At 40.8% G+C, this 27,022-nt stretch overlaps 1 protein-coding gene across 4 annotated transcripts in view; it reads right to left on the minus strand.

Annotated features, from left to right (window-relative positions):
* The window catches only part of SORCS1 (sortilin related VPS10 domain containing receptor 1), a 259,464-nt gene that overhangs the window by 14,379 nt on the left and 218,063 nt on the right, over positions 1-27,022 (minus strand). For all 4 annotated transcript variants that reach the window (XM_079313142.1, XM_079313140.1, XM_079313141.1 and 1 more), the window contains exons 17-23: positions 24,516-24,629; positions 22,565-22,736; positions 13,022-13,208; positions 9,061-9,194; positions 7,103-7,226; positions 6,025-6,137; positions 3,659-3,790 (exon numbers count right to left, since the gene is read on the minus strand). In XM_079313142.1, coding sequence (XP_079169268.1) covers positions 3,659-3,790; positions 6,025-6,137; positions 7,103-7,226; positions 9,061-9,194; positions 13,022-13,208; positions 22,565-22,736; positions 24,516-24,629 — 976 coding nt within the window. The remainder of the gene's footprint in view (positions 1-3,658; positions 3,791-6,024; positions 6,138-7,102; positions 7,227-9,060; positions 9,195-13,021; positions 13,209-22,564; positions 22,737-24,515; positions 24,630-27,022) is intronic.

The following is a 27,022-nucleotide window of genomic DNA, read 5'->3' on the forward strand; positions in this document are numbered from 1 at the left end:
ATAGTAATTTTGAACAGGCCAGTGAAAAGCACCCAAATGGAGAACTAAAGAGAAATTCAGGATAACAGTGAAACCTTTAGTTGATATGAAAACATCACTTCAGAATTTTCACTTACCATCTGCTTACATTTCATTTGATTAAAAGAAAATGCATTTGTTATGTTTGACAAAAAGCCCCCACTAGCAAACAACATGAAAAGAAGATAATTTGTGAAATGCATAAATAAAAAGGTAAACCCTCAGAATCCTCCTATTGAGTAAAACTGTACACTTAAATAGAGTAACCATAACTGCCCTCTACTGAATTTTAAGTAGAATATCTTGCTACCAAGCATTCAATTTGAACTAGATTTGTGCTAAAAATAACTCAATTTCTTGAAATGCTAGTATTAGAAATTTGCTTTTCACTCAAGAGAAAGAATTTTGTGCTTTTGAAGTAGCAGATCTGAATTCTGTAATTATCAAATTCACCAAGCCCACCCATGAAGATGCTGTAACTGCATTCCAGCCCCAGGGGCCAGTGGCAATTCTGGTTTTGCAAGATTTGGGATATTTCAGTGTTGTTGCAGTCATAGTATGTAAATCAAAGATCAGTGTTTGACAACTGCCAACTATTCCTACATTTTTAAACAGGGTGGTAGCCTGTCCTCAGCTACTGTTAAATGAAACAGAGCAATCCAATGACAAAATTGAAAAAGAAATTAAAAAAAAGAAAAAGACGCAATATTCCTGTCAAAGATTTTGTGAATGTGTTTTGGGCTTCTGCAGGATTAAAAGGCCTTTTGATTTTTTAGGAAAATGTGAAGAATAACTTTGCACTGACTACAGAAAGTGGAGTGGATCAAGGACTTTTTATGTATTTATCTATTAGGTGGAGTTGTCCTATGTTGTGCATTGAGAAAACTTCCCCAGACTCACATGTACCTATATTTTTTTTTAGCTGTCAACAGCTAAAAGTCAATCTTGTTAAAGGTCTCTAAAGGAATAAGGAATGCAGATTTCACATTTCTAAATGCAAACAGATATGACAATAATCGATTCTATGTATACATAAAAAAATAATTTGGGACAATTGTATGAGTGTGATACATCAAGAAAATTATATTTACCATTTAACCACAGTCTCAAAAACAGCATGAGGCACAAATGCACCACACTCATGGAAATCTGCATGGAAATGTACATTTGTCAAGTGCATCACTACTGCAGTCCCACCACTACTGGCTACTGTGTTCAGACCCATAAAACATGTGTGGCACACAGGAGTATTATTGACTTTGATAAATGGGAAACCAAGACCTAGATTTTCAAGGGATAGTGGACATTTAAGTGCCTCTGAAGTCAATGGGAATTATGTACCTAGAGACAAGTGGCTGGACAGACAGACCTAAAAATGTTTACAAAGCCAAATGAGTATATATCAGATAAAAACAGAACAGCTTAATCCACCTCAAGGGGAAACAGCAAAATGTGAGCCTCCATGGTTATTAAATATGAATGAGATTTACTGGTAAATATTAAAGTCCATGCAGCCACACACAGTCCTCATGGTCACCCCTTGCAGAACAGTGGACTAGCTCTGGGGATGAAGAAAGGAATCTCTGTAATGAAGTGCTTCCTTAAGATACCTTATTCCATTGCAGTACTTGTGTAAACTATTCCCATTTTATTCCCTGCATACTTGGAAATTTCTCTTCTAAACTAGAAAAAATGATTCAGAGCTGTAACTCCTTTGGGTGTGCACCTGCAAACTGACAAACTCACATACATGCCTTTGAACAAACTATTGAATAATCTATGTTCCTTGCCCAGGAGCACAAACCAGACTTCTATTCCTACCAAAAAAGAGCACCGTACATCACAAGTACCTCAGAAGCAACATAAGCTGGAGCCATCAAAACATCTGCCCCCAATACTCATCCCAGCAACATCAAGCACAGGAAGAGGCTGTTGAATGAGCTCTGAAACACTTTGGGCAAGGCACAGTGAAGGAGCACAGACAAAATGGATGACAAAACAGGAGCAGTATCAGAATATGCTGCAGAGCAGAGAGCACACACACCTTTTGTGGCCCTTGGGCAATTCTCACTAAAAACTCCACCATTTTCTACTATAGTTATTAGGAAGAGGAATGCAGCACCCACAGACCAAAAAGAAAAACATTCTGACCATCCTGGGGTTTTTTCAGAGGAAAGAGCTGGCTGCAAATGGCAAATAGTTGCTCTCTCCTCCAAAGGCTACCATTTGGACCCTGTAGGATGCCAGAGATATTGATGGAGTCACAGTGAAAATGACATTTCTTCTTGTCCATGAAATAGGCCATGAGAGCACTGCCAGGGCTTCTTTTCTCCACAGCCACAAAGACTCTGTCTTTACAGGAGAGAAAAAGAGAGGCATAAAAAGAGGGAGGAAAAAGTAAGCTGCTGAGTGCCAGAGGTGAGCTGGGTCAGATGAAAATTTGAAAGTTTATGGACTGGGCTTCCTTGCCAACTTGTGAAGGAAGCAAAGAGAAGGGGAAATGAAGGAGAAAAGGAAGGAAAGATTTTTCCAGAGCAGTAGATCTCCATATTTTTTGTTTATTACATGGGTGGTGAAAATTGAAGAGTCATTTGTCAAAAGAAAAGATGACAGCTAGGAATGCTGAGCAAGGGAAAGCTTAAGAATATGGGTGACTGGGAGGTTTGAGGCTCACAGCTAAATTAACATGGCTTGAGGCATGGACATGGAGTATGGAGAGGCAGAGAGAGGTACAGTGATGCTTCCCTCAGGGCCCAAGTTATTTTTGCCCCTGGAATCTGAACTATGAAGCTGAGAGACAGCAAAGGAGCTCTGGGACACAGTTTAGTGGGCACATGGCAGTACTAGGTTATCAATTAAACTTGATTAGAGTTCTTTTATTAGAGGTATTTTCCAACCTTAATAATTCTATGTCATTTCAGGATTTTTGCCCAGCACAGTGTTTTATCCTTCAATTACAATCCTGCTAGGCCCATCTGGTTGGTCAGAACTTTTGGGTCTGCAAAGAGACAGAGTTCTTCCTCATCATAACCTGTTTCAGCTGTTCACAGAAAAAAACAATCCACAGTGGCTCAGCCCCACCTCCAGCATCAGCAGGAAGGCAGATTGTCCTATCCCAGCCCTGTGCCTTCAGCTAAAGAAGTTCAGAACTGCCCAGGTTTACCACCCAGCTCTGTCCTCCAGGGCTGTTTAGACTCTTCACAGTGTCAAAAACTTTGCTTCATGAAGCTACTCCACAGTTGTTGTTGGCAGGAATAATTTCCTAAACCCTTCCTTCTTTCCTTCTGCTTCTATGAAGTAGACAGGACTTCTAGGGGAACACAAATGGGCATCTGAACTCCTAAGCACAGCTCCAAAGCCTGTTTCCAATGCTGAGGAGTTAAAAAATAAACCAAAACTACCCAAGCCAACCAACCAACCCCCCAAAAACCAGAAACATAAAAAAACCCCAAACCTAAAGAGGATGTAACATTGTGTAACAGATCATTGAATCAGATGTTCATCAGGTGCATTCCTACCATAATTATCAGTTGTAGCCAAACACAAATCCCACATACATACAGAGATATATATATCTCATGTATATACACATACACAGAAAGGCATAAACACACACTTCTCCAAGTAATGGACACCATACCTGCTCTAGGTTTGCTGCTGATCTTTTTCTTTCTCCTGTGGCATCCTGATATGGTAAAATGAAGAGTTCAGCAGATGTGGGCAGGCCAGGGAGCACAGCAACCAGAACTTGCTTGCTGGAAATACCTGTAGCCTGATACACAGACAAAAAAATGGAGACAGAAACTGTGGGGATGGCACTGAATGCTCAGGGCTTCTTCTTCAAGGCATCCCAGTACTTTCACCATGTATCTTGTACATCTCATTGGCTCAAATTTTCAAATTAGGACTTCAGTATCCCTAGTTATGTCACATTAGATAAAATTCAGGAAAAAGTACCCTACAGGCATTACTACCAGGGACATCTCCAGTCTTATGTTTCAGCTGGTGCTACACAATCAGCTTGTGGAGTTATTATCCAGAAAAGGACCTAGTTTGGCCCTCAGGAAGTTTTGTTAGCCAAAGGAAGGAGAAATATTATTTGATTAATCTTCCTCCATTGCCTTTCTGTTGTGAATTATCCACCAAAGGTACTTACATCTCAAGGTTTTGATTTAACCTGAAGTCTTCAAGTGCTGAATTTAGTTGGTAGAAAAAAATGCCTTCAGATACAAGGACAGATCACAGATGCACCACAGAGATACCCTTGCAGTAAGGACCTGGAAGCCTCTCAGACAATATCTGGAGCTAAATCTCAGGAATTCTCCTCCATGGTAATTCAGGAGCAAAGACATGGAGGAGGTGCTCACCCAAAACCCTGTGCAGTCCCCTCCACCATGCCAAGGAAAAGCATGTGTCTTTGTTTCATTTTTTAAAATCTTGCTTTGTTTTGTAACGTGGATTTAGAGAAAAATCCTTATAAATATATAAAGGTTTCTTATATTCTTAATGAGTATTCTGTGAAGCCAGGGCTTGCATTATTTGTGCTTGCCTGACAGATTGCTTTAAGGTGTGAAGAAAGACACAGTATTGCATTCATTTTCAGAGGCTGGGAACAATTTATTTTTTTTTTCAGAAGTGAGAGACAGTAGTCATAAAATCAATGATGCGGGCAAATAATTATGATCAAAACAAGAAATAGGATATTTTGTGATGATATAAAATTATCCCTACTCAGAGTGAAGATCAGATTTTAGTACAGAACTATAATTTTGTATGCAGAATTTTATCCAAGCCTGGTGATATTCTGCAATAAGGATATAATACTTTAATAAAAGTTCATAAAAATTCTATAGCACAGCTATAATTTCCTATTGAATTATTTAGTTATTTGACTCATTTTTATACCTTTTACTTAATTGCTGAAGAAATCTACTGGGTTTATCTTAAATTTTTACAGGAACTTCTCCAAAGGCTTGTTTAAGGTGAATCATTTAGCTATATAAAGATGGATAATTAGCTATCAATTTTTATTTTTTTAATCAAATAACAGAAAGACTTTATGTTTTCACTGCCCTGCTTTTGAAATGAAGCCTTGGTACTGTGGTTTTACAATTCTTCTATTTTTATGATTTGGTTTTGCTTTATTGAGATGTTTATATTCTGAAAATTCATCCTGAAGATAAATGGATCCTTGAACACTTGATACAGATACAAATATGTCAGAAGATCAAGCTCCAGGAAAATGCTCTTTGTTTTCCCTTTCCTCCTGTTTTTCAACAAAAATCAGAAAAAAAAACCAGAAACAATCCAGACAAGTTTGTGCACCTGATTAATACACAATTTCTCTAGAGTTTTTGCACAGATGATGCCACAAATAACACTTAAGCTTGCTAATAACATCAGCAAGCCTTTTGTCCTTTCAAAATCTGAGTATCTTTTTTTTTAAAAAAAGCAGAAACACTATTTCAAACAATTCCTTGCACTATTTTTCTACTGAGCTGAGAAACTCCAGCCTTCTCTTCCAATTCTTACCTCCTCCATTTCAAATCCAAATTTTCAGCTACACAAGAATATTGTTGTGACATTCTGTTCCATAGTTAAAGAAGGGACTTCAGAACCTCTCTACAGTGTTGATGGGAAAACCAGCATCCAATCCTGCCCTGTGAGCCTCATGCTGTATGAAGAACTTAAAGTACTTGCTGTGGTGTTCTTCTGCTTAGTAAAAATGCAGATTGTTTCATTTTTGGTCTCACAAGTTTCCTACAGCATATTTGCAATTCCATTAGAACAGCACTGCTTTACACTGAAGGCTGACTCTGGGCACCAAATTGTCATGAGATAATTTCACCTGTCTAAAATTTAGGATGCTGGCTTCAAACACTTTCAATTCTCCTCTTCTGGGAGGTGGAAACAAAGAGACACCTTGAGAGAACAGCTGATCCAATCCTAAAGAAGGAACAAATCAGGACCAGGACCCTTGGAACACAGGTGATGCACTCAGCTTACCTCCACCAGGGCTCTCTTGACTACTCTGCTGATGTCCCTTCTCCACTCTGGGATATCTGGGTTGTAGTCATCAAGGTTTGGAGAGAATGATAACCTCAGGGACTGAAATTTCTCTGCAGACACAATGACAGAATGGTGAGTAAAGGCTGAAATGCCTCAATGCCAAATGAGGGGTCAGAACCTTGTGAAACCTGGTGCAGCTCATGTTTTGATTGATGAGTTTGCAGATGGTGCACAGACTGTGAGGGAATCCAGCAGTGTGCCTGAGAGACTCCCTGAGAGATGTGGAGAACCTGGGAGATTCATCACTGGAGTGTCTTGGAACTGGAAAAGGTGATCAGTCCTTACTGGAGTGGATTAATAGCACTGCAAAGGGAGCTGTGCTGGGAATGTAAATGGAATGTTACCCTCAATTTGACTTCTGGAGCAGGCACACCCTGTGTAGGAAGCTGTGACTGGACTCTCATAGATATGCCCCAAGCCCTAGAGATATTAATGGGAAGGAATAGGGATAAATGTGGGGAGAGGACTGGCCTTGGAAAAATCTACCTAATCTCTTGCTGTTAGCAGAGGTGCCCACATTGATCACTATTGGGATTCCCAGTGGGGTTTAGGCTCCATCTACTCTATGGTATCTGTGAGCCCTAACTGCTTGTGATGCATGAGAACAATGTCAAATCAGTACAAATTTCTGTGCAGAAATGCAGCACACAGCATTGATTTATCTTTCAAACTGAGCAGCTTTTGTGTGAGTTAAGAGGCCTCTGCTGGCCAAGAAGGGGGAAAACCAGCTTACAAAACAAACTAACATTCTGACAATCATGTAGGATGATCAGAGTGATGGAGCACATGCAGAGGGCTCTGGGAAGGAGATCAATGCTCTGCAATCATGTCAGTCTGCACTAATGTCAGTCAGTGGCCTTCAGAGATATTATGCTGGACTGGTAACCCTGGAATTCAATTTATAATCTCACTCAAAGCATTCTGGAATAAAGAACTCATGTTGCTGCCAGCTAACCTGGCTCTCTAAATGTTGACTATGGAGAATCCTGTGTGAAATAAAAGGGGAAGAACTCACCATATACTGCAATAGTCTTTGTGTCCTGAAGAATGGTGTTTCCTGCTGAGACCTGAACAGTGATGGTGTTCATCCCTTCCACAGAAAATGTGAATGTGATGCTCCCTTCCAATGTGATCAGTGGCTACAAATACATCATAAATTGGAAAATTCAGTCAATTTGGCTGGAAGGGAAAAGCAAAAATGAGTTTGGCTCTCTATCTACTGGGATGGTTTGGGGACTTAGTTCCAAATTGGAAATTTCAGACTCAGGAGGGGCCCTGTGACATGACAGCTAATTTCCTAGAGAGAGCACACAAATCCCAGACAGGGATGTTCTCCTGAAGCTCAGAGTAAGGTACCTATAATTTCCAAAGGAGCTATGTTTTAAGATTCCAGTGCTTCCTTTCCACTTAGCATGTTGGTTGTTCTGGGTCCTGTGTTAAAATGCTCACCTTTGTTCACTCCCCAGAGAGACCCAGATCCTGATATACAGTCCTGCAACACTCTGCTCAGGTAGCACCCTCCTTTCCTGAACCTAGTGTAAGTGCCTTAGTTAAGGTGACTCAATGGGTTGTCACAGAACCAGCCAAATTAAGATTCCACATTTGCTGTCCCATGTTATCCTTAGATACAGAGACATTGTTTTTGGTAAGTGCAGATGCTTGAGAGGACACAGATCCCTTTAGCTGTGATCCAGTTTACCAATGAGTTGTGTCCTCCAGCAGACTCTGCCTTAACTTCTCTTTCCACTTGTTAATGAACTCTGGATGAGATCTTCAAAGCACCCAGTGCTAAGTCAAACTGTTGCCATTGTAGTCTATAGTAAAATTCACACTTCAATGGGAACAGAATCAGACCAACCCTGATCACTTATGAGTTTAGGAGATCAGAGGGAAGGTTAAAAGGTGACAATCACAGCCTGTAAGTACCTCTAGGGGGAGAAGATTGCTGATAGTACAGAGTTCTTTAATCTACACAAAAAGGCATAACAAGATCCAACAGCTTGAATCCCAGACTAGATAAATTCAGACTACAAACACAGTGCATGAGTTCAAAGCTCAGAATAATTAGCTGTGGGGAAATAGTTGGAGGAGATGGTCAAAAGGAGAAGCAGTGCATTTCCCATCATCTGAGGAAAATTACTAATGCAAAACAGCAACAATAAAAAGTCAGGTTCTGCCTTAGTCACAAAGAGTTAAATAAAGCAGAAGGTACTGATCAAACTCTCCAATCTGCATTATGCAGAAGAGAACCATGGGTGATTATGAAGGCCCCTCTTGGCTCTACAAAATCCATGACAACCTCTTCTCTCAGAAACTAATGAGGGTTTCTGGGTACTTTAGCCACAATTATATGTGAAGTAACAGTGCTAATGTCTGTGTAGATTTACCAAGACTGCAAGCAGAGGCAGCAGAACGTGATGGATGATGCTCTCAAATCAGAGCAGAGCCCTGGGGCAGGGAGGTGTGCTAGGAACCATTTCATCCACCTGTAGCACATGATAAATAAGGTCCTTTTGCACATGTGGTTTAGCCTAGGATGCTGGGGCTCAGCATAGGTCAGTTCCAGATAGAAAAACAGCTTCAGCTTGAAAGGTTGTTTTCCTAAAAAAATCTTCCAAAGCCCCTACTTTTTTTCTTCTTTTTACTGAAGAAACGAGGGTGAAGAAAAATAGTAGAAACTCTTTCAGATTTTGGTTAACTATGTTCACCTTGGATGGAATTAAGGAAAAAAAGGTAATGGCAACTTGCATGAAATACAATAAACCCTGCAGCTAAGTCACAGCCATAAACACAAGGCACTACTTACACTTCCATGTTGCTCTTTCCAAGGACCATCAGTATCTCAGTATTTGATTTATAATTTTCTCGTATATGTGCATACATAGAAGCATTCCCAGATCCCTCTCTCCCTCCCTCTTCTGTCAGAGAGCTCCTCCAGGATTACTTTGACCTCAGTCAATCAGGAATACAAACCTCTGTGTTGTTCCCAAACCACCAGACATAAGTGAGTGTTCCCACTTGGCTTGGCCACAGCACAGCTGTGGCATTGATCTCCTTGTTCTTCGTGGTGACAAAGGGCAGAGACAAGTGAACATGTTCCAGGGGACCTGCAGAAACAGGAGCAGCAGGTCAGTCCTCCCTCCATCTGAAAAGCCAACCTGGGTGGGATATCCACTGGTTTAGGGAAGAGAAGTCTTCCCTAAATCACTGTGGGACATGACAGAATGTTTTGGCTTGGTGCCATTTCTAGAGAGTAAGGCTTCAATCTATTCCTCAGAGAACAAGAGCCACCCCTGTAACTGGAGCTGAAAAACTTGAACTCTCTACTGCATGAATGTCAAAGTCAGGAGCTTACATGACTTTTACAATAGGGACAGAGCCCTGTTGTGTGAATATGGCCTTCACTGGAAAGACAAGAATGTGCAGGACAAAGGGCTTCAGCAGACATGAAGTCTCTTACTGCTATGATTTGGTGAACTTCTGCAGAAACTCTTTCTGAAGGCAGCTATTCACTGAGTGTCTGCATTTTAACATTACCTTATATTCCCTCCTTTTCATCAATAAACTCTTTTATTTCTTCAGTATAAACAGAACATAATTCATTCAACAAGTGACATTCTGCCCAGGGTTGCACATTTCCCATCTTCTGGAAACAGATGGGCCTTTGTTGTTAAATCTTGTTCTATAGATTATTTTTAAAATGTGTTCTGACTGTTCACTAAGAGAACAAAGCAATTGTCCTGAGTGACAGGGGAAGAAAAATAAAGAAACCTCAGGTGACATGAGGATGTGGGTTCCTCAAACAAATTAAGGCCACATCTACACATCTGTGAGCTCCCCAGTGATGAGAACCACAGACTTGCATTGTTCATAATGAGTTGAGATGCATTGCTAGAGAATTTTATGTATTTCCAAGGAGGATCTTTCAGAATGTACCCCATACATGAATCACCACTTAGACCTTGCTTTTCAGCCTAAATGAACACCACATACTCTGGAGAAAGCATCCTGTATAGCACAATAGGCAGAGTGAGGAAAAAAGCTCTCCAAAATCAGACTGTATAAACAAAGCACCAGTGCTCCTGATTTATTACTGAAATGCATCTTTCTCTGGGTTGTAGACACATCCACTGCTCAAACTGAAGCAGCCCAATTAAGAGCTATCCATGATCAGATTAACCAAAGCCTGTTATACATGAGACCATGGCTTATTTTGCCTTTTACAAGCAGCAGTCAACATTCTTGAAATTCATGAGATGCCACAATTTCACCCTTGTGATTTTATTGGCATCCTCCTGCTCAGATCCACTTCCATCACCACGCTGTTCCTGCTTTCAGCAAGACCCTAAGACATGAAAAACAGCAACTTCCTCAGCTAAATGCAGTGACAACTGGAATGATGGAGCCTATGAGAAGTCTGATACTCTCCAACATTACTGCATCACTGCTCTGAATAGATCTCAAACAAATCTCTCCATGCACCTCCTTGGACTTTCCCCATACATTGGCTAGGAAGGACATGAAAAAGCAGCTCAAGCAGCCCAGCTGTGCCTGGCAAGGTCCCAGCACAGCTGGGTCAAGGAGGCTGCAAAGCTGAGCTGTTATCTGGCCAGCAGATGGGGATAGCTCACTCTGGATCAGCCCTCCTGCTAGGACTCTGCTTTCTCCCAGGTAAGCTTGAAGAGGATGCAAGAAAATTAATTTCTGAGCTTCCTGCAGGGTTATGGAGGTTACGGCCTTCATCTCTCCCAGGGGGAAAAAAACTGTACAAGCTCCAGAAAACTGAAAGGGAGAAGCTTCTGAAAAGGCTCACTCACACAGGTGATGTCATCCTGAAGCATCCAGGCAAATCTATAACTAACTTTCCAGGAGAAAATTTTGACTCATCAGGACAGCTACGAGGCAGGCTGTTGGCTTGAGCAGTTTACTACCACAGTTTATACTGTCCAGCAGTTTATATTATCCACCTCAAAATGCTCCTGCCTCACAGTAACCTGCATTTCTGAACCCTGGAGCAACTGCAGGAAAGAAACTGCTTCTCTGCACTGGCTCCTGGCTGCAGCAGGATGAGGAGGGCATGGGATGAAGGCTTCACGTTTACCTTTGAGTCCACAAGCACCAAGGTTCAGCACCTGCAGTTTTTCCTGCAGGAGTTCTGGCCACAGTAAGGAAGGTGCTGGAAGGCCCAGGTCTGGCTGCAGACACTCAGGTATTAACCCTGTAACCCGGGATCACCCTGTCTGCAGCCCTTCCTAAAACTCTGCATGTTCAGCCTGTGCATTGCTTGTCTGTGCATCTTACAATACAGTGTGTGTCTATTTTAAGGAGAGATATTTTTGAAAAGCTCCCCAAAGGCCAAGCTCAAACATTCCAAGCAGAATAGTCAGCAGAGGGCTGAGTGGCAGTGCAAGCATTCCAACAGGGTTTATAAACTATTGTGGATCAGGGTGTTAGACTGCAGGGTCTGGATCCACTGTACATCCCTGTACATCCTCAGCAAGTCTATTGCTAGTCTGAGTGGCACCATGCTCGTTGTAACCTGTTCTGCAGTCCCTAATTCTTGTCATGTAGAGAAAGGTGAGAATTATCCCTCAGAGCTCTCACTTCTCCAGGGGTCTGGCACCTGTAATCTGGGCCTGGCTGCAATGATCACTCAGTGTTTCAATAGTGTGCTGGCAATGCAAAACACAGAAACATCACTATCAGCTGCTAAATCACACAAAAAAAATCTGAATATTGTTTATTTCTTGTACAGTTTAAACAATCAAAATGGTTCATAAGCCTTCAGTGTCTCAAGAAAATGAAATACAGCAGCTGTAGACCAAAAAGATACTATGAGTGATTGGAGGCTGGACACCTGCCAACCAAAGGTGTTTTTGAAGGGGGTTATTCAGGTGGGAATTTGCTCCTACTCCTCTAGTCCTCCACAAAAATCATATCTCCCACACTCCTGCCTCCCTCTGTTGCCATCTGTTGACACAATGGTTCTCCATTAAAGAGCTGCTCTCCTACCCTGGAAAGGCAGCTGCTTTCATGCTGTGTGAGCTAACCCCAAAACTAGAGGTGAAGTGTAGGGAATGTGCCAAATATCTACACAATAGGTGGAGTTAGTTTGGTAGATGGTAAACAATATTTCTGTAAATGTAACTTCGTGTTTTGTAATTTCCTTTTTTCTCAGTTAATCTGGCACAGAGGCACACAGTAAAAACATAAAATAGCAAACAAAAAACCCACTGTATAAAGAAAATTATGGCCCCAAACAAAATCCATTAAAAATGTTACAAAATCTCGATAAATAGATTGACCCTTTGGGTTCATAACGATGTGCTAGAATAAATATGAAATAATACAATGTTGGTTTTATCCAAGAACTTGGGATAGATTTCAGTTGTAAATCAGACACATACAAAGTATAAAAATGTTAAAAAGAATAGCAGACAAGCAATGTGAGGATAGCAATTTTTTGCAACACTATTTAATACAAAGATTTTGGTTCCTATGACAACAGAAATACTGAAATGCACTGGTTTCCATCCCAGAGGTGGGTGTGTTTCATTAGAGGGCAAAACATGCACAAAGAAAAATTCAGAGCTTCTAAAAGTCATTAAAGATTCCTGGGTGGCTTTATTGTTCTGGAAGTGTAAGCTTGATAATTTCAGAAAGGGCTGGACAGTCCTTTGACGTGTCCCAAATTTGACTATTCAAAATTAGAGGTAAAACAAGGTTTAAAAAGCAAAAGTTAATTAGACTCCATGATCTTAGAGGTCTTTTCCAGCCTTAATGAATCTACATTTCCTCTCAGTCCCGAATCAACAATCTGTCTGGAGGACAGGTGAACATTCACCATTTCCCACCACTCTGGACCCAGCTGTCAATTCCAAATGTCACCTCTAGCCACAAGCAGCAATTCTAACAAGGGAATGCCCATACATACAGGTCACATGCAGGTAGAGCACAGCGCTGTCAGAGCCCAGGCTGTTTTCCACCAGCACGGTCACTCGGAATATGCCCACGCTCTGGTAGATGTGCTTGATCCCATCTTCTGTGGAGCTGAGATTGGCATATGACACAGCGATGCCATCTCCAAAATCCACCTGAATGAGGGATCTCTGGAGGTCTCCCTGTGGTGAAAGAGAAAGGATTGAAACACTCTGTTTTGCTTTTCAGAGATGGAATCAGCACGGAGACCCAGACAAGCAGAGAACAGTAACACGGTGTGAGGAACCAGAGGCACAGCCTGCACTGACCTGTCAAACAGCCTTGGCTGCTGAAGGTGCCTCCTTCCATGTAAGATGCAGCATCTTGCCTTACCTTTAAACATCCTCACTCCCTAGGAAATCCCCTCTGGCTCTGCAGGGAGCTCATGCTGGCTATGTCCACGCTTGCTGGCTACTGCTGTGGGGCACCTCCACAGCCTGGTGCACTCAAGCAGTGGCCACTATCTGGGATGATGGAAAATTAATAGCTGATCATTAATAACCTTTCATAAAATTGGCTGAAAGGACATTTCATTTACTTTGGGTTTGTTTCTTCTTCTTTTATTTTCTTTCTTCCTTTTTCTCCCTCTCTTCCTTTAAGAGAGAAACAGTCCTCTGGATGCCCAATTCCCTTTCTGGAATGAAGGTACCTGTGTGAATGGCTTCCATCAGACAGTTTTGCACACCACAAAGAGATATGTGAATGTATGTGACTATAACAGGAAATTGTAACAGAACTTTTATATTCCTCATGTTCTCTCAGTCTTTTTATAACTCGTTGTGGAGGCAGAAATAGTGGAGGCTTGCCTGAATGGAAAGCAAAAGGAGAGGAGCTGTACCTGATCATGGCAAGAGCAACAAATTTTCCCAGATGCTCTCTTTTAACAGACTGAAGTCTTTTTTTAACACTGCCCTGGCACCCTGCTGGAAGCTCTGTTGCTTCCAAATAGATGAGACTAAAATAACTGTGTTTCTCTGTTGTGGAGAATCCCAGACTGAAGGTGTGGCAGGGGAGATGGTCTTCAGAACAAAGTTATGTCCTTTGTTGACCTGAGTGATTAGAAGATGTGCAGTTTCAAACATGATGCTTTGGGCACTCGTGTCTGTTTGGCTGAGCCAACAGAAGCCACTAAATGGGATCCACTTCCACAGCCAGAAGTGACCACACATTACCTCTGAACCTCTTTTAGAGGGGAACTATTATTATCTAAAGTCCAGTGCTGTGCTCAGACCAAATACAGAGATCTCTGAAGTACCCTTTGATGCTCTCCCACTTCCTCCAGGTCTGTCATTATTATGGTTTTAGTCATCTTTTCTTACTCTGAAGGAGATGATGTCTTTGAACAGTAAAGCCACGCTGCTGGGGCAAAAGCCTTTCTCATGGTTAAAACTGTGCCACCATAGTGCCCCTGCTGGATTTATCAGCTCTATATATCTGAGGTCATGCAGCTGACAACTGTTTCAAGTTGTGGAATATTCCTCCACATATCTGAGGTTAACAGCAGAAGATGCAAAAGGTGTCAGCCTTTCAGAATAGCCTCATTTCTGCAGGTGTCAAAATTTGTGTTCTAATGAACCTTTTTTTTTCTCTTGTCTTCATTCTGTCCATGGCCATGAAACTCACACTGTTCAAGGTGTAGCCAGGAAAAGGAGCCATTTCTAAGGCATACAAGATTTAGATTTCAGTTTCTAGGTAGAGAAGATGCTACAGAAACAACTGAAAATCTAGTTAGGGAAAAGGTTCAGCTGCTGCTCCCCCAGTCTTTTTCATTTGTCTTGGCCTTTCCTGTTTTATAATCCTTTGAACTGGAAATACATTTTCCATTGAGTAAGATCCAGGCTATAATACTCCTCTGAAAATGCGACATTTTGAAAATCTGACATTTAAAATTCTAGCTTCGGAAGAGGGACAGAAAAGTCAGGAAAACAAAGAGACTGTGTTTTGACTTGTTCTAATATTTTATCTGTGCCAGGTAAGAACATGGGCAGAGTAAGACAGGAAGAGAAAGCAGATGAGCCAAAATCCAAACATTTTCCACATAGCTCACACCTGATTTAAGCCAACCCAGCTGTCACTGTCTCTGGCACCTCTCCAGAGCCTCTTGAAAGAGGTTGTTTCACCAAGAGAAGTTTTGTTCTGCAACAATTTGATGTCTATCCATATATCTTGCAGAAACCCCTCCTGGTTTTTTCCAGCTTTTCCTTTTCACTTTGTCATGCTCAATACTACATAGTAGGATTTTTCTGAAGCATTTAGCCCAATTAAGGCAGATACAAAACTCCCTGCATTACTTGCAGGAGACAGACACTGCTGCTGTTGGAGTGTTTTCTTGGATTAATTAATTATGTTATTTAGACCAACCCCTTTCTCTGCAATATGCACAAGCTTGGATATAACCTGAAGTACACTGGAATCTTGATAAAGACTCTTGTGCAGCCAAAGGCTTAAGCATGTGCTGAGCCTTGAGAACTTTTAGCCAGAAAAGTAGCCCCCATAATTAAAAACAAGTTTCCCAAGGCCCTATATTAAAACCTTTACCTGCCTAGACAACATAAGTTAAAATGTAAATCAAACATTTACTATTTTCTAAGGGATTTTCTCATTAAATGTCCAGGTTTTTTTGAAGCATATACAAAATATTCCTCTCTCCCTCCTTGCTGGTGCTGCCTCCTGAGCCAAGTGCACCTTTATCCTGCACCTTGACCAAAGGAGCCTCCAGTGCACACAAGACCTGGACATCACCAAAAACTCAGAGAAGCTTCCTGCCTCAGGGTGTATCAAGAAACATCCCACACAGTTTGGAACAATGTTTTTGTACTTTGATTACTTGTGGGCAGCTCTCAATATTTTGGAGGATGTCAGACCCACCTAGCAGGATTCTCTCCCTCAAACACACCATTGGAATCTTACCCTGAAAATTGCAATAATGCATTTTCCTTATTGACTTTGAGTATTTGTATCTAAATGGAAGTATTAAAAAATGGAACAAACACAGCTCAAGGTTTTAATTTTGGTTCCCATGTTTCATATTGCATTTTAAAGTCTTTAATTATGCACTGACTTCTGTGTCTTCCTTAGGGATGCTGACAATAGATTTAATTATCCCTTGCAAGAAAGAGACCCGGTTGCTGTTGGAGGGTTTTCATGGATTAATTCTTTATGCTTTCTTTAGATTAACCCTTTCCTTCTTCAGCATTTTTCTGTCAACAAAAGAAATAATTCAGAGATATTTTCACTGGAACTGAACATCTACACATATCACACCTTTAATCTAGATATGTTTAAAGTATATTCTTAATATTTAACAGATACTCAGATCCAATTTGACCAAGAACTGAAAAACACATTTTCCTGTGTAAATCCTTGCTTTCAGACAGATGGCCTTAGTTTTTCAAATCAGCAACTGAATAGAAAGGTGCCCTTTAGCAGGCTTGATACTTTTCACATGTACTTCTTTTTCAACACCAAATAGTGAATTGTGCTGATCACATAATTTATCCTGACTGTCGGTTCTGTCAGCTCAACTCAGCAATGAGCTCTTTTTACAGTACTAGGTCTTCTGTGCCCCACAGGAATCAATAACAGCCCCTCAGGATTATGCAGAATAATTCAACTTGTGTGACTGGATGTGCATTACAAGACTGCAGTTCTGTGTGTCATTAGGAAGGCAAGGTCCACTTTCATATATTTTCATGGAATTTCAACAATGAATTTAAAATGCATGAAAGGCTGTGATTTCTTGCAACCATCTTGTCATCATCAAAAAATGCAATTATAATTCAGATGGCAGTGGTTTGGGGCAGATACATACTGTGTCATTTGTGTGTTATTACAGGAGTGTAGTGAGATATTACAGGAGTTAGTAAGATAAACAGCCATGATTCAGCATGTGTATTGAAAGTTAGGATGAAGGTTTTATGTTTCTGTAATCATTACTAACAAACTCATGATATCAAAAGAGGGAACACAGTGGGATACTAAAAAAAAAAAAAAAACAAACCAAAAACAGACTGTGCTTTTAATTACTACTAGCTTTGCATCTTTAATTTGAGTACATCAACAATCAAAACAATCCTAATGCTAAGCTCATCTCCAGAAACTTCAGCTGAGTTGAATACTGAATTGCACCAAACATCAGTACTGAGGTGGGAAATGTAAATGGCATTGTGTCCCCAGCAGGGTCCCCAAGCTCATTAGATGTACCTGAGACACAGAGTACCTTGTACAGCCATGTACCAACACTGTCATCACAGAGAGCCACGGCAGTCTTTGGGAAATTCAGGGCTTCATTTGTATGTTCACATGGTAAGAGAGAGTCCTCTGGATTTACGAGCAATCACAAATGCAAGGCATGGGGGTACGAGGCAGAAAGCAAAGCTCTGTTTTCAAATGAGGGAATAAAACATCAGAAAGTTTTTGTTTCTCACTCAAGGTCATGCAGGAGCTCAGAGGAATGAGTTCAGATTGCCTGAATTCTAGCCTGTGGCCTGAAGTGTAGGAACAAATTAACTTTCCCCACACATTAGTCTAATCCAAACATCACATAGCAGCAGCAAGCAGTTAAAAGCAAGCCAAAATCTACTCCCAGAGGAGTGACTTTGCCAAGTGAGAACTGAGGCAGACCTGGAATGTCAAAGATTTTTGGCTGTCATTTTATCAAGATAAAAAATAAATTAGAGGAGGCAGTTTCTCTGTGAATTATCTGTAATGACACAGTCAAAGCCCTGAACCTTCTGCCCTGAATGTCTTTACCATCCATTTCCTCAGCAAAGATGTGTGAGCATTAAGATGAAACAAGTTTTAAAGCCACTGTGCTGAACAGGGCTGCTCTGGAGGCTGCAGATTTCAGTCTCTGCTGAAGCAGTTCAGAGCACAAGTGTCGGATGTTCACCCAAATAACTCCAACACACAAATAACAATTGTGGTTGTGACAGGCAAGAGCCCTATGTGACCATGTGATCAGCAAGACACACTTAATAAAAATCCCTCTGATTTCTACAACAGAGAAGCAAAACATGTCAAGGACACTGGGTTGAATAACTTAAGTAGGATAAGTGCCTTTGTAACTTCCCATTTTGATTTTCTTTTTTTGCTGTCCAAAAATAAAGCAAGGATTCAGGGTTTTAGGCTGAGAAACCCAACTCTTGTTGAAAGCTGCAGGTACCAGCCCTGGGTCTCTGCATGTAGCCCAGGCCAGGGCAAAGGATTAACCTTGAAACTGGCAGCATCTTTAGGCAATCAAAAATTTGCTTTTAAGCATAGCTGCTTTTCTCATGTGCTGTCACGCAATGACAAAAATGCTGTTGGTATTCTGCTTATCTCATGGAAATTAAGAGCAAAATTCCCTGCTTAAGTACAATGCTTTGCTTATTAAACACTTCCAAAATACTTCCTAAAATGCAACACATGAGAGTTAGTAAAGGCAATATTGATGATTCCTGGCTATTGTCACCCACTGAAAATATCATGATGATTATACCTAGATTAATTGGACAAACAACTTGGCCAGACCTTTCAAATAATGGGACCATAAATATTAAGTGCAAGGTGACCTTGCAAGCAGTTTAGAGGAAGTCATACAGAAATTCTAAAAGGGGACAGGAGACTTAGAACACTTTTGAAAGAATTCTTTCATTCAGATGATTTAAATATGACCTGTTGGTTGGGTTTGCTTTTAATGATATTTATATGCTGCCAGATATAAATGCTTCACAGGAAAATTTCACGTGAGTCAGGGTTAGAGAAACTGGGCCAAATCCCAGCTCTCAGAAATCAGCAGTGCTCACTGTGCTCCTGGGTTTGCTTCCTGCCCTCCCTCCACTTGCACAGACTTCAGTGATGATTTTCTGTGTCTTCTTCAATAGCAGAACACTTCTGAATGCCTTGTCCTTACTTCTCCTGGGGCATCTTTTGCTCACATCATGTTTTTGTCAGAATGCTCAGTCATGACTCTCAGCATCACCACAGGCACAGCCAGGCTCTACAAGGAACCACTGTGCTGTGCTTCCTGCCCCTGAATCCCACACCTGAGTGAAAACCTCAGCTTTTTACTGCTGCCATTGGTCTCTCCCTGCCCTCTTAGCAATCTGCTCCACTACAGAGATGCAGTGAATTTTCAGGGCCTCCAGTGAACATGCTTCTGCAGTTTGTTCCTCTTTTCAAATCCAGGTGGATTCCTAGGTGGAGCAGAAAGCCTTAGAAAGATAACAGGAGTACAAATCTCAAAAAAACTCTTGTGCCTTGGATCACCAGCTTCTCTTTCTCTTTTTTTCCTTCTTTTTCCTGCAGATCAAGTGGAACATGAGCATGAAAAAAGAGAGCCAGGAGGCTGCAGTGTATGAAACAGCTCTGAAGATTTGAAGGCCTCAAACAAACTGTCTCAGAGGGATACAGGAGATGTTAAGATGCAAAAGGAAAGGCCATTGCTTTTTCAAACCTTAAAAGATACCAGCTGTCACTTGCACTGAAGGAGGAGTCCTCACCAGGGTGTAGCACTCTAAAATATTGCCCACCACTCCAAGGGGCAAGTGCTGAATAGGACACACTTTTTTCACATGCTGTTGGGGGAGAAGATGTGCAAGGTGACACATCCAGCCCTTTTTAACTTTCCTGATGCCTTCCCCTCAGTAAAAATGGAGTGGCACAGATTTTTTGGATACTGAACATCCTGGATTGTACTGTGCTACGTACCTGTGCAGGGCAGAAACTAAATACAAATTGGCAAATTCTTGTCTTGTGATATCCCTGCCTTGTATGCAAGGTTGGATTAAAAAAATCTCCAGAGATCCCTTTCAACCTCAATTATTCTGTGAAATCAATATCCATTTTATAGAAGGATGCTTGTTCTTTTGATGGGTTGTTTAACTTTTCTAGTGAGTAGTGGGATTTTTTTGTCACTGAAACAGTTAAATTGTTAAATGGTTCAGTCTACACACAGTTTTGCTGCTTCAACTACATTTTATTCCTCTATAGCTTGTACATAACTGGGTAAATATTCCTGTTTGTTCAATATTTCTTTTGTTGCAACACCCACACAAAGTCATTGCCAGACTGGGTAAAATTCACCCAAAGGTTTTGTTGGTTGCTTTTCAAGCTGACAAATCCTGGAGCAGGAGGTCAAGATTCGTTTAACAGGGAGAGTAATTGGAAAGGCTGGAGGCTGATCAGTACTGCTCCAGCCCCCAGAGCAATTCCTAACCTCATCCTTAGCAGATACAGTGGAAGAAGAGCTCCCTTTAGATCTCCTCAGAACTGACTCACTCACTCATCAAAACATCCATTCTGCACCCCTTGACACCCAGCATGAGAGAGGCACCATCTCATCCTGGAGAAGGTGCTGCTTCCAGACTCATGCATACTGCAGCAGAGCTGCCCAAAAAGATCAGAATGAACAAAAGAGAACAGAACAGAACAATGCACAGCAGCTCCCTGTGTGACAGAGTGGTCAGGGTTCTCTTACATCATATCTGAGCTGAAGCACTCACAGAAGAAAGAGCAGAGCATTTGTCCTGAGATTTCACACTATAGTTGATTGTCTCTGACTATTGGCATAATTCGTTCATAGTTTTGTCTCTGACTATTCAGATTATCCATCTCCTTCTCCCAATCTGTTTTAAAAGTTTGCTCAGAAGAGAAAGATGATGCAAAGTGCACTTTTTTTTTTTTTTTTTTTTTTTTTTTTTAAAGCCTGGAGTCTGACTTGTTTTGGGCCTTTTCATCTTTAAATACAGAAATCAATAATTCAACCAGATGAAATTATATGTTCACATTGTTATAACAGCATCACAGTAGCAATGTTGTATGACTGTCAGTACTGAAATAAAGTGACCATATTTTGGAGAAAACAAACATTTAGGTCAAAAACTGCTTCAGGTTAGATATGATTTATCATATGGCATTGCCTGTACACATCAGGGCACCTGTTTGCTGGGCAAAGCATCAACAATAGAGACGGGAAAAAAAAATTATTTCCTCACAGATGACATTTACTATGGGAAGGTTCAGAAGTAATTTCCTTGAATACTCTCAACTAAAAAGGGGTGTACATTGTCCCTTGGTGTTAAAGCATACTTATTTTAGGATTTATTTGCCAGTAAGAGAGGGAAAGGCGTAGAAGTTTAAAGCAATCAAATTATATTAGGGAAAAAGAAAATCACTACTTTATGAATGTTCCTGCTTGTGCACCTGCAATTAAACACAGATAAAAAAGTGCTGAAAAGAAAAAAGAGGTGAAAAAGATTTAAACACTTTTTTTCTATGGATTTAAGAATGGAGGGAGCAGAACAATGAAATACCAAGTTAAGTTATAGATATAACAAAAACACAGATCAGAGCCTGAATCAACTTCACAATAGCAATGAATTTCAGACTTAATCCAGATGAGGACATCTTGAGATTTCACCCATAAATGCCTAAATAATATGTACCAACTTGTATGATAGGGACCCAGCTGCATATGTACTTTTTGTCATCTTTGGTTTAGAGTCAGTGGGAAAAAAAATATGGAAATTCAGTTCAAGCAACACCAGGAAACACAGTTAAGGGTGGGGGATCACAATTCAAACCTGCAGTCTTCAGTTCTCCTGTGAAATTCCCAATTTTAACTAATTCTCAGACTTTACAAATTTCTCCCAGATATTACCCTGTGCACCACAAACTATGGCAGCCCTTTCATCTCCATACATTTTGGAGCAAACTCCACCCAGCTGCATCCTGGCTGGGATGACTTTACACCCCCTGTCTCGTTCCCCTCTCTGGCTGGCATGGCCACGCTGCAGCCTGGTGGGTGTCCAGCAGGGCCCTGTGTTGGGCTGATGTGGCCAGAAATGTGTATTCTATCACCAGCTGTTGAAGCCAGGTGGGACAGTGATTTCCTTATCTCTGTGACAGATATCATCTGCTAATGGGCCATCTTTAAGACAAGGTGTGGCAAACATCTTTATTTTTTCCACAACCCATCCTCCCTCCAGGAACATATCTTCTGTTAATGGGCCATTCAGTCCCACTGTGTGACTGATAAAATTACATCATCCCACTGGAAGATGCTCCACCCAGGGGAGGAGCCAAGCCTTTCCTACCCAGAGAAAAACTGAGATTTTGGACAGCAAGATATCATCTTTCCACTGGATACCAGAGGAAAACTGGACCTTTCCATATCATCCCTGGACCTTCAGAGGAAAACTCCACCTTCTCCAGGAGCACTGCTCCAGCTGAACCACATCTGCCACTGCAGGAGGATGCAGCCACCATGGAATGGGACTGCTGCCACCACCCTGACTGACGGGATGTCAGCTTGGATTCTGACTCTGTCAGGGCTGCGATTGCTCTTTGTAATCCCGTATTTCTATTTTAATTTTCCTAGTAAAGAACTGTTACCCGAATTTCAATATCTTTGCCTGGGAGCCTCTTAATTTCCAAACCATAATAACAACATGGAGGAGGAGTGGGGGGGGTTACATCCTGCATTCAAAGAGAAGCCTGGAGGCAGGAGGGCGCGTACCTCGTCGAGCTGCAGCAGGAAGGTGACGTTGTGTCCCAGCTGGGCCGTGAGGCGCCCGCCGGCCGCCAGCAGGCGCAGGCCCCGCGGCGCCCGGCCCGGGCACTGCTGCGGCTTGGCCGTCAGCCGCTCCCGCACCCCGCCCGTGCAGTTGTTGGAAACCACCTTGCGGTACCTGCGGAGGCACGGGGAGCCAGGGTCAGCTGGGAAGGCTAAGGAGATGGGCAGAAAGCAAAGAGTCCCACAGGTACTGCAGCATCTGTCTCCTCACGTGCCCAACACACCAGTAGCTCCTCCTGTCCATGCCCTGGGATAACTTCCTGCATAGAGTATTTCGATATAAGGTACCATAAACTGCCCAAACCATAAAATGATATGTTATGATGAAACACTAATTTTAGAAAATTAGGATTTTAGTTACCTTGCTGAAAATAATTAGAAGTTAGAACGGAGTAGTTATCTGAAATTTAAATAATTGATTGTCTGTCATTTCATGTTTGCTCAGCTGCGCTTACAATGGGAAAAGACAAAACTAGTGAGCAGACCCAAAGGAACATAGACAATGCAAGCAGAAACCCATTCTTTGGAAAACTGGACTATCCCCAGAAATCATTTCTATTGTCATTGATAAAAAAAGGTCAGGAGTTTAGGGTGAGGAACACTTGCCTTAATTCCTCCTTTTAAGACCCCTCTTCACAAAAAAAACCCCAAACTTAATTTAAGAACTCAATCACGCATGCTCAATAGCTATTCTGTTAGTTACCATAGGAAGCGGGAGATGGGAGGGGCTGTTATTATGAATATGTATTTGTTTGAATCCTTTGCCAATAAATAGCTTTTGTGATCACCTGTGATTCTGCAGTGCATATTAGAGGATTACCTCACACTGCTGCCCAGTGCTGGATAAACATACACTTTCTAACTTTAAACTGTTAGAGAGTTTTTTGTCTGTCACAGCTGAGTATCAGTATTAGACCAATACTCTTATTTTGGTAAATCAGTGAGTAAAATAATCATAAAGTTATAAATAAATTATATATACGTATGTGGATGACCCGGTGAGGGTCAGGAAAAAAAGCAGTTTGAGTTTTCCTAAGCTACTCAAAGGAAAACAGAAGGGAAAGAATTAATAACAAAGTCTAGCACCTGGTGTTGTGGACAGGAGAGTGCGTGAGGAATGTGATGATTTGGTAAAAGCATGTTTACAAGAGGTGTTGCCTTCCTTGCACCAATGAGCTTAATTCTATCCTTGGTTCTGTGAACTAGTCTATAATGTGTCTGCTTCTGCAATAATCCCTTCTGCTTTCTGGAGGAAGCCTGTGCTGCTGTATTCTTTCACCTCTTCCTAGCCTTACAGTGACACACGTAAAATATTGCACTGTATTCAATTATTACACTGTTGGGCAAAGTTTAACAACTTTTCTTACATGTTCTCCACCTCTCATCAGTTGTCCATCTTTCAGTGTACAAACCTTACAAAACCAGCTTGGGCTGCTTTGTTTAATCACTTGCATCATAAATGAAGTATGTCAGGATCTTAAACTACATCTTCCAATGACTTCCAAGAGGCCCAAAGAACAGTCAGCATTTGGGCTAGATGCCCATCTATTATTTCACTTCATATATACATCAGTTTCACCTCTCTCCACTAATTTATATTCCAGAATTTCTGCCTCACCTGATCTCACAGGATTTTAAGAGGAGTTTTTACAGAAACATCAATGATTTGGCCTTACACTCTCTCCCCAAGTTTCTTTAAGGCACTTTAAGAAAAGCCTGGGCCATACATGATGGAGATATGGAGTGACAGATGTGCAACCCAACAAAGATGGTGATGAAGGTGTCCCAAGGGCTCCAGCCAGCTCTGACACACTTACAGCAGGTGTAATCTGTAGTTGTTATTGGTTAAACCCATACAGTGATCTAAGTAAATGAAGCCTGGTGAGCCACTTACCCAGTGCTGTTGAGATAGCTCTGTCCAAGGCTGCAGTCTTTTGACACGGAGGATGGGTTATACCAAAATGCTGGTAAACACTGGCCATTGCTGTGCCGTTCATATCCATAATCACTGTTGTAAACATTAAAAGAAACCATCAATAAAACCCCCAAAACAACAAACATGGTATCAACTCGTGCTCTCTGCTATTAATACAAGTTTTGATTTTCCTCCATCTGTTTAGTAGGATTTCTGATTTTATTTTTACTGATAGAACACATTCTTCATTTCACTTCAGCTAATTGGGGTAATTTTCTTGCATAAATCCCAGTATAAAAAAAGAAAAACCTAAGCAGGTAGTTTATGAGTTCTCTCTCCACAGACTAACAATACCTCTCAGGATTAAACCTCAGCTCAAATATTAAAAAAAAAAAAACAAACCAAAATAAACCACCCCAGAAATCTAAGCTAAAGCACCACTGTCTCAGTCATATCTTAGAAAACTGAAGGGCTAAAAAGCTAATTGCATTTGGAAACTATATCACACAGGATGCAGAGAAAAATTTACAGCCCTGAGAGAGCTCTTGCCTGAAGGCATTAACAGCATATTTAGTAATGGGTAAGAATTCTGTGATCTTCAATTCTCTTTTTGTTTGGAAGAGGAAATGCTACCAAAAATCACATGTTAGAAACAATGAGTCAAACTTTAATCTTTTGTCACAATTTGAGTTTAGCTATGACTAAATCTACTTCGGTTTCACTAAAAATATTTCAAATTGTTTCTGATTCCAAGAAAACAAAGACTCTATAAAAAATGTTCTTGCAGGAAAAAAATCCAACAAAAAGAAAACATCTTTAATCAGTATTCCATTTACATATGGGTTTACTTTCCAGCCATTGAGTAATGAGGACTGCTTGGTTCGATAAATATTCTTATTCCTTTTACCAAGCCTTCTGCATAGCTCATAATGGAGAAGCAATGGGATGTTGTTTCTGAGAACTGCTATACAGAGTCCACCAACTCCATTCCAACATTCCAGTTGCAACACAATCCTTGATCTCAGAATGGCACTTTTCTGCAAAGTATGTTTTACTTAATATCTTTAATGTCTTGCTATCAAGTAGCCTGATTTTCCAAGAAAAGTGGATCAGGGCAGTGTTAGATTACATGATTAAAGCTTCATATTTGTATTTGTATGTAAAGAAGCAGAGAGAAAAACCAGGAGATGGATGAACATCCAACAACCTGCTCAGAGTTAGTGGAGCCCCTGCTGCAGCTCCTCCCAGAGCTGTCACAACACAGCCATCAGCCCATGGCCAGGGTGAGACCTACCAGATCCCCACACCAGAGATATTGATAGAAAAACATTAACAAGAGGGGTGCTCAAACTAATGAAGACTTTGTTCAAGTGTCTTGAAAAAGCATGATGACTTAAAAAAAATATTTAGTGAGTGACTAGTAAACAATGTTAAGAACTGGTATTGGTTAAGTTACATATTATACTGTTAAGTCACAATGTTAAATGTTGGTACTGGTCTAAGAAAAAAGACAAAGAAAAAAAAAGAGTTAATATGTTTCTATTTATCTATGATAAGTTTTTTTTTTAAATACTTGTTATCAAGAAAAGACATTGAAAATAATTCAGTCACCACTTTTTACTTCTGCTTCAATTTTTTTCTTCTAAATAAAGAAAAAAAATATTTTTTGAGGCAATCTTAAAGTGGCAAAATTAAAAAGATGGCATTAAGCAAAAGAAAATTAACACTGTGAATCACTTGAGAAAACCCCTAAACATATATTAGACTGCATGACTGTTCCAAAGGAACATTTTGGCAGCTGTGGTGCTTGGGGTATCTACAACAAGTAATTGAGAACATACTCCAGGAAACAGCAATGAAGGAGATGACCCAAACGGTCTTTTCCTCATTCTTTTTGACTGAATTTTCATCAATCTATTTACTCAGATGGTTGCAACTCAGTGCTGCTTAATTGCTTTGGAAGCATCAGCCAGCCAATTCTCCCACTGCCATGTGCTTCTATAATCATCCTTGTTGGAATAAGAACACTATAGCTGCAGAATACACTTTGTAATGAAGAATAACACCATTCTGATTTGCTTGGAGAAAACAAATATTTACATACAAATGGGACTCCTGTATTTTTGTAATTCATTTGTAAACACTCTGCAGCACTGTATTCCTAAGTTATCATGTGTGACTCTAATTAAAAAGCTGTAACACTGTACACACACACAGTGCTCTGTTATCAGGTGAAAACAAAACAAACCAATACAGTGGAATCTGCCTCAGAGGGGATCAGTACTCACAGTCCAATTTGATGCAATAGTCTGGGCTTTCTTACTATGCACATGTCTAGATTCAAGCTACTATTTTGTTTCATATTCCTACCCGGAAATCTTGGCAAGCCAAGCTGGACTCAGCTAGTTTTGACTGTACTTGGGTCAGATTTCTCAAAGTCAAGAGAAAGAAATCCTAGGATTTTCCACAGCAGAAATAGTTACAAG

This window comes from Erithacus rubecula (genome assembly GCF_903797595.1).
Source record: "Erithacus rubecula genome assembly, chromosome: 9".
Classification (NCBI taxonomy): Eukaryota; Metazoa; Chordata; class Aves; order Passeriformes; family Muscicapidae; genus Erithacus; species Erithacus rubecula.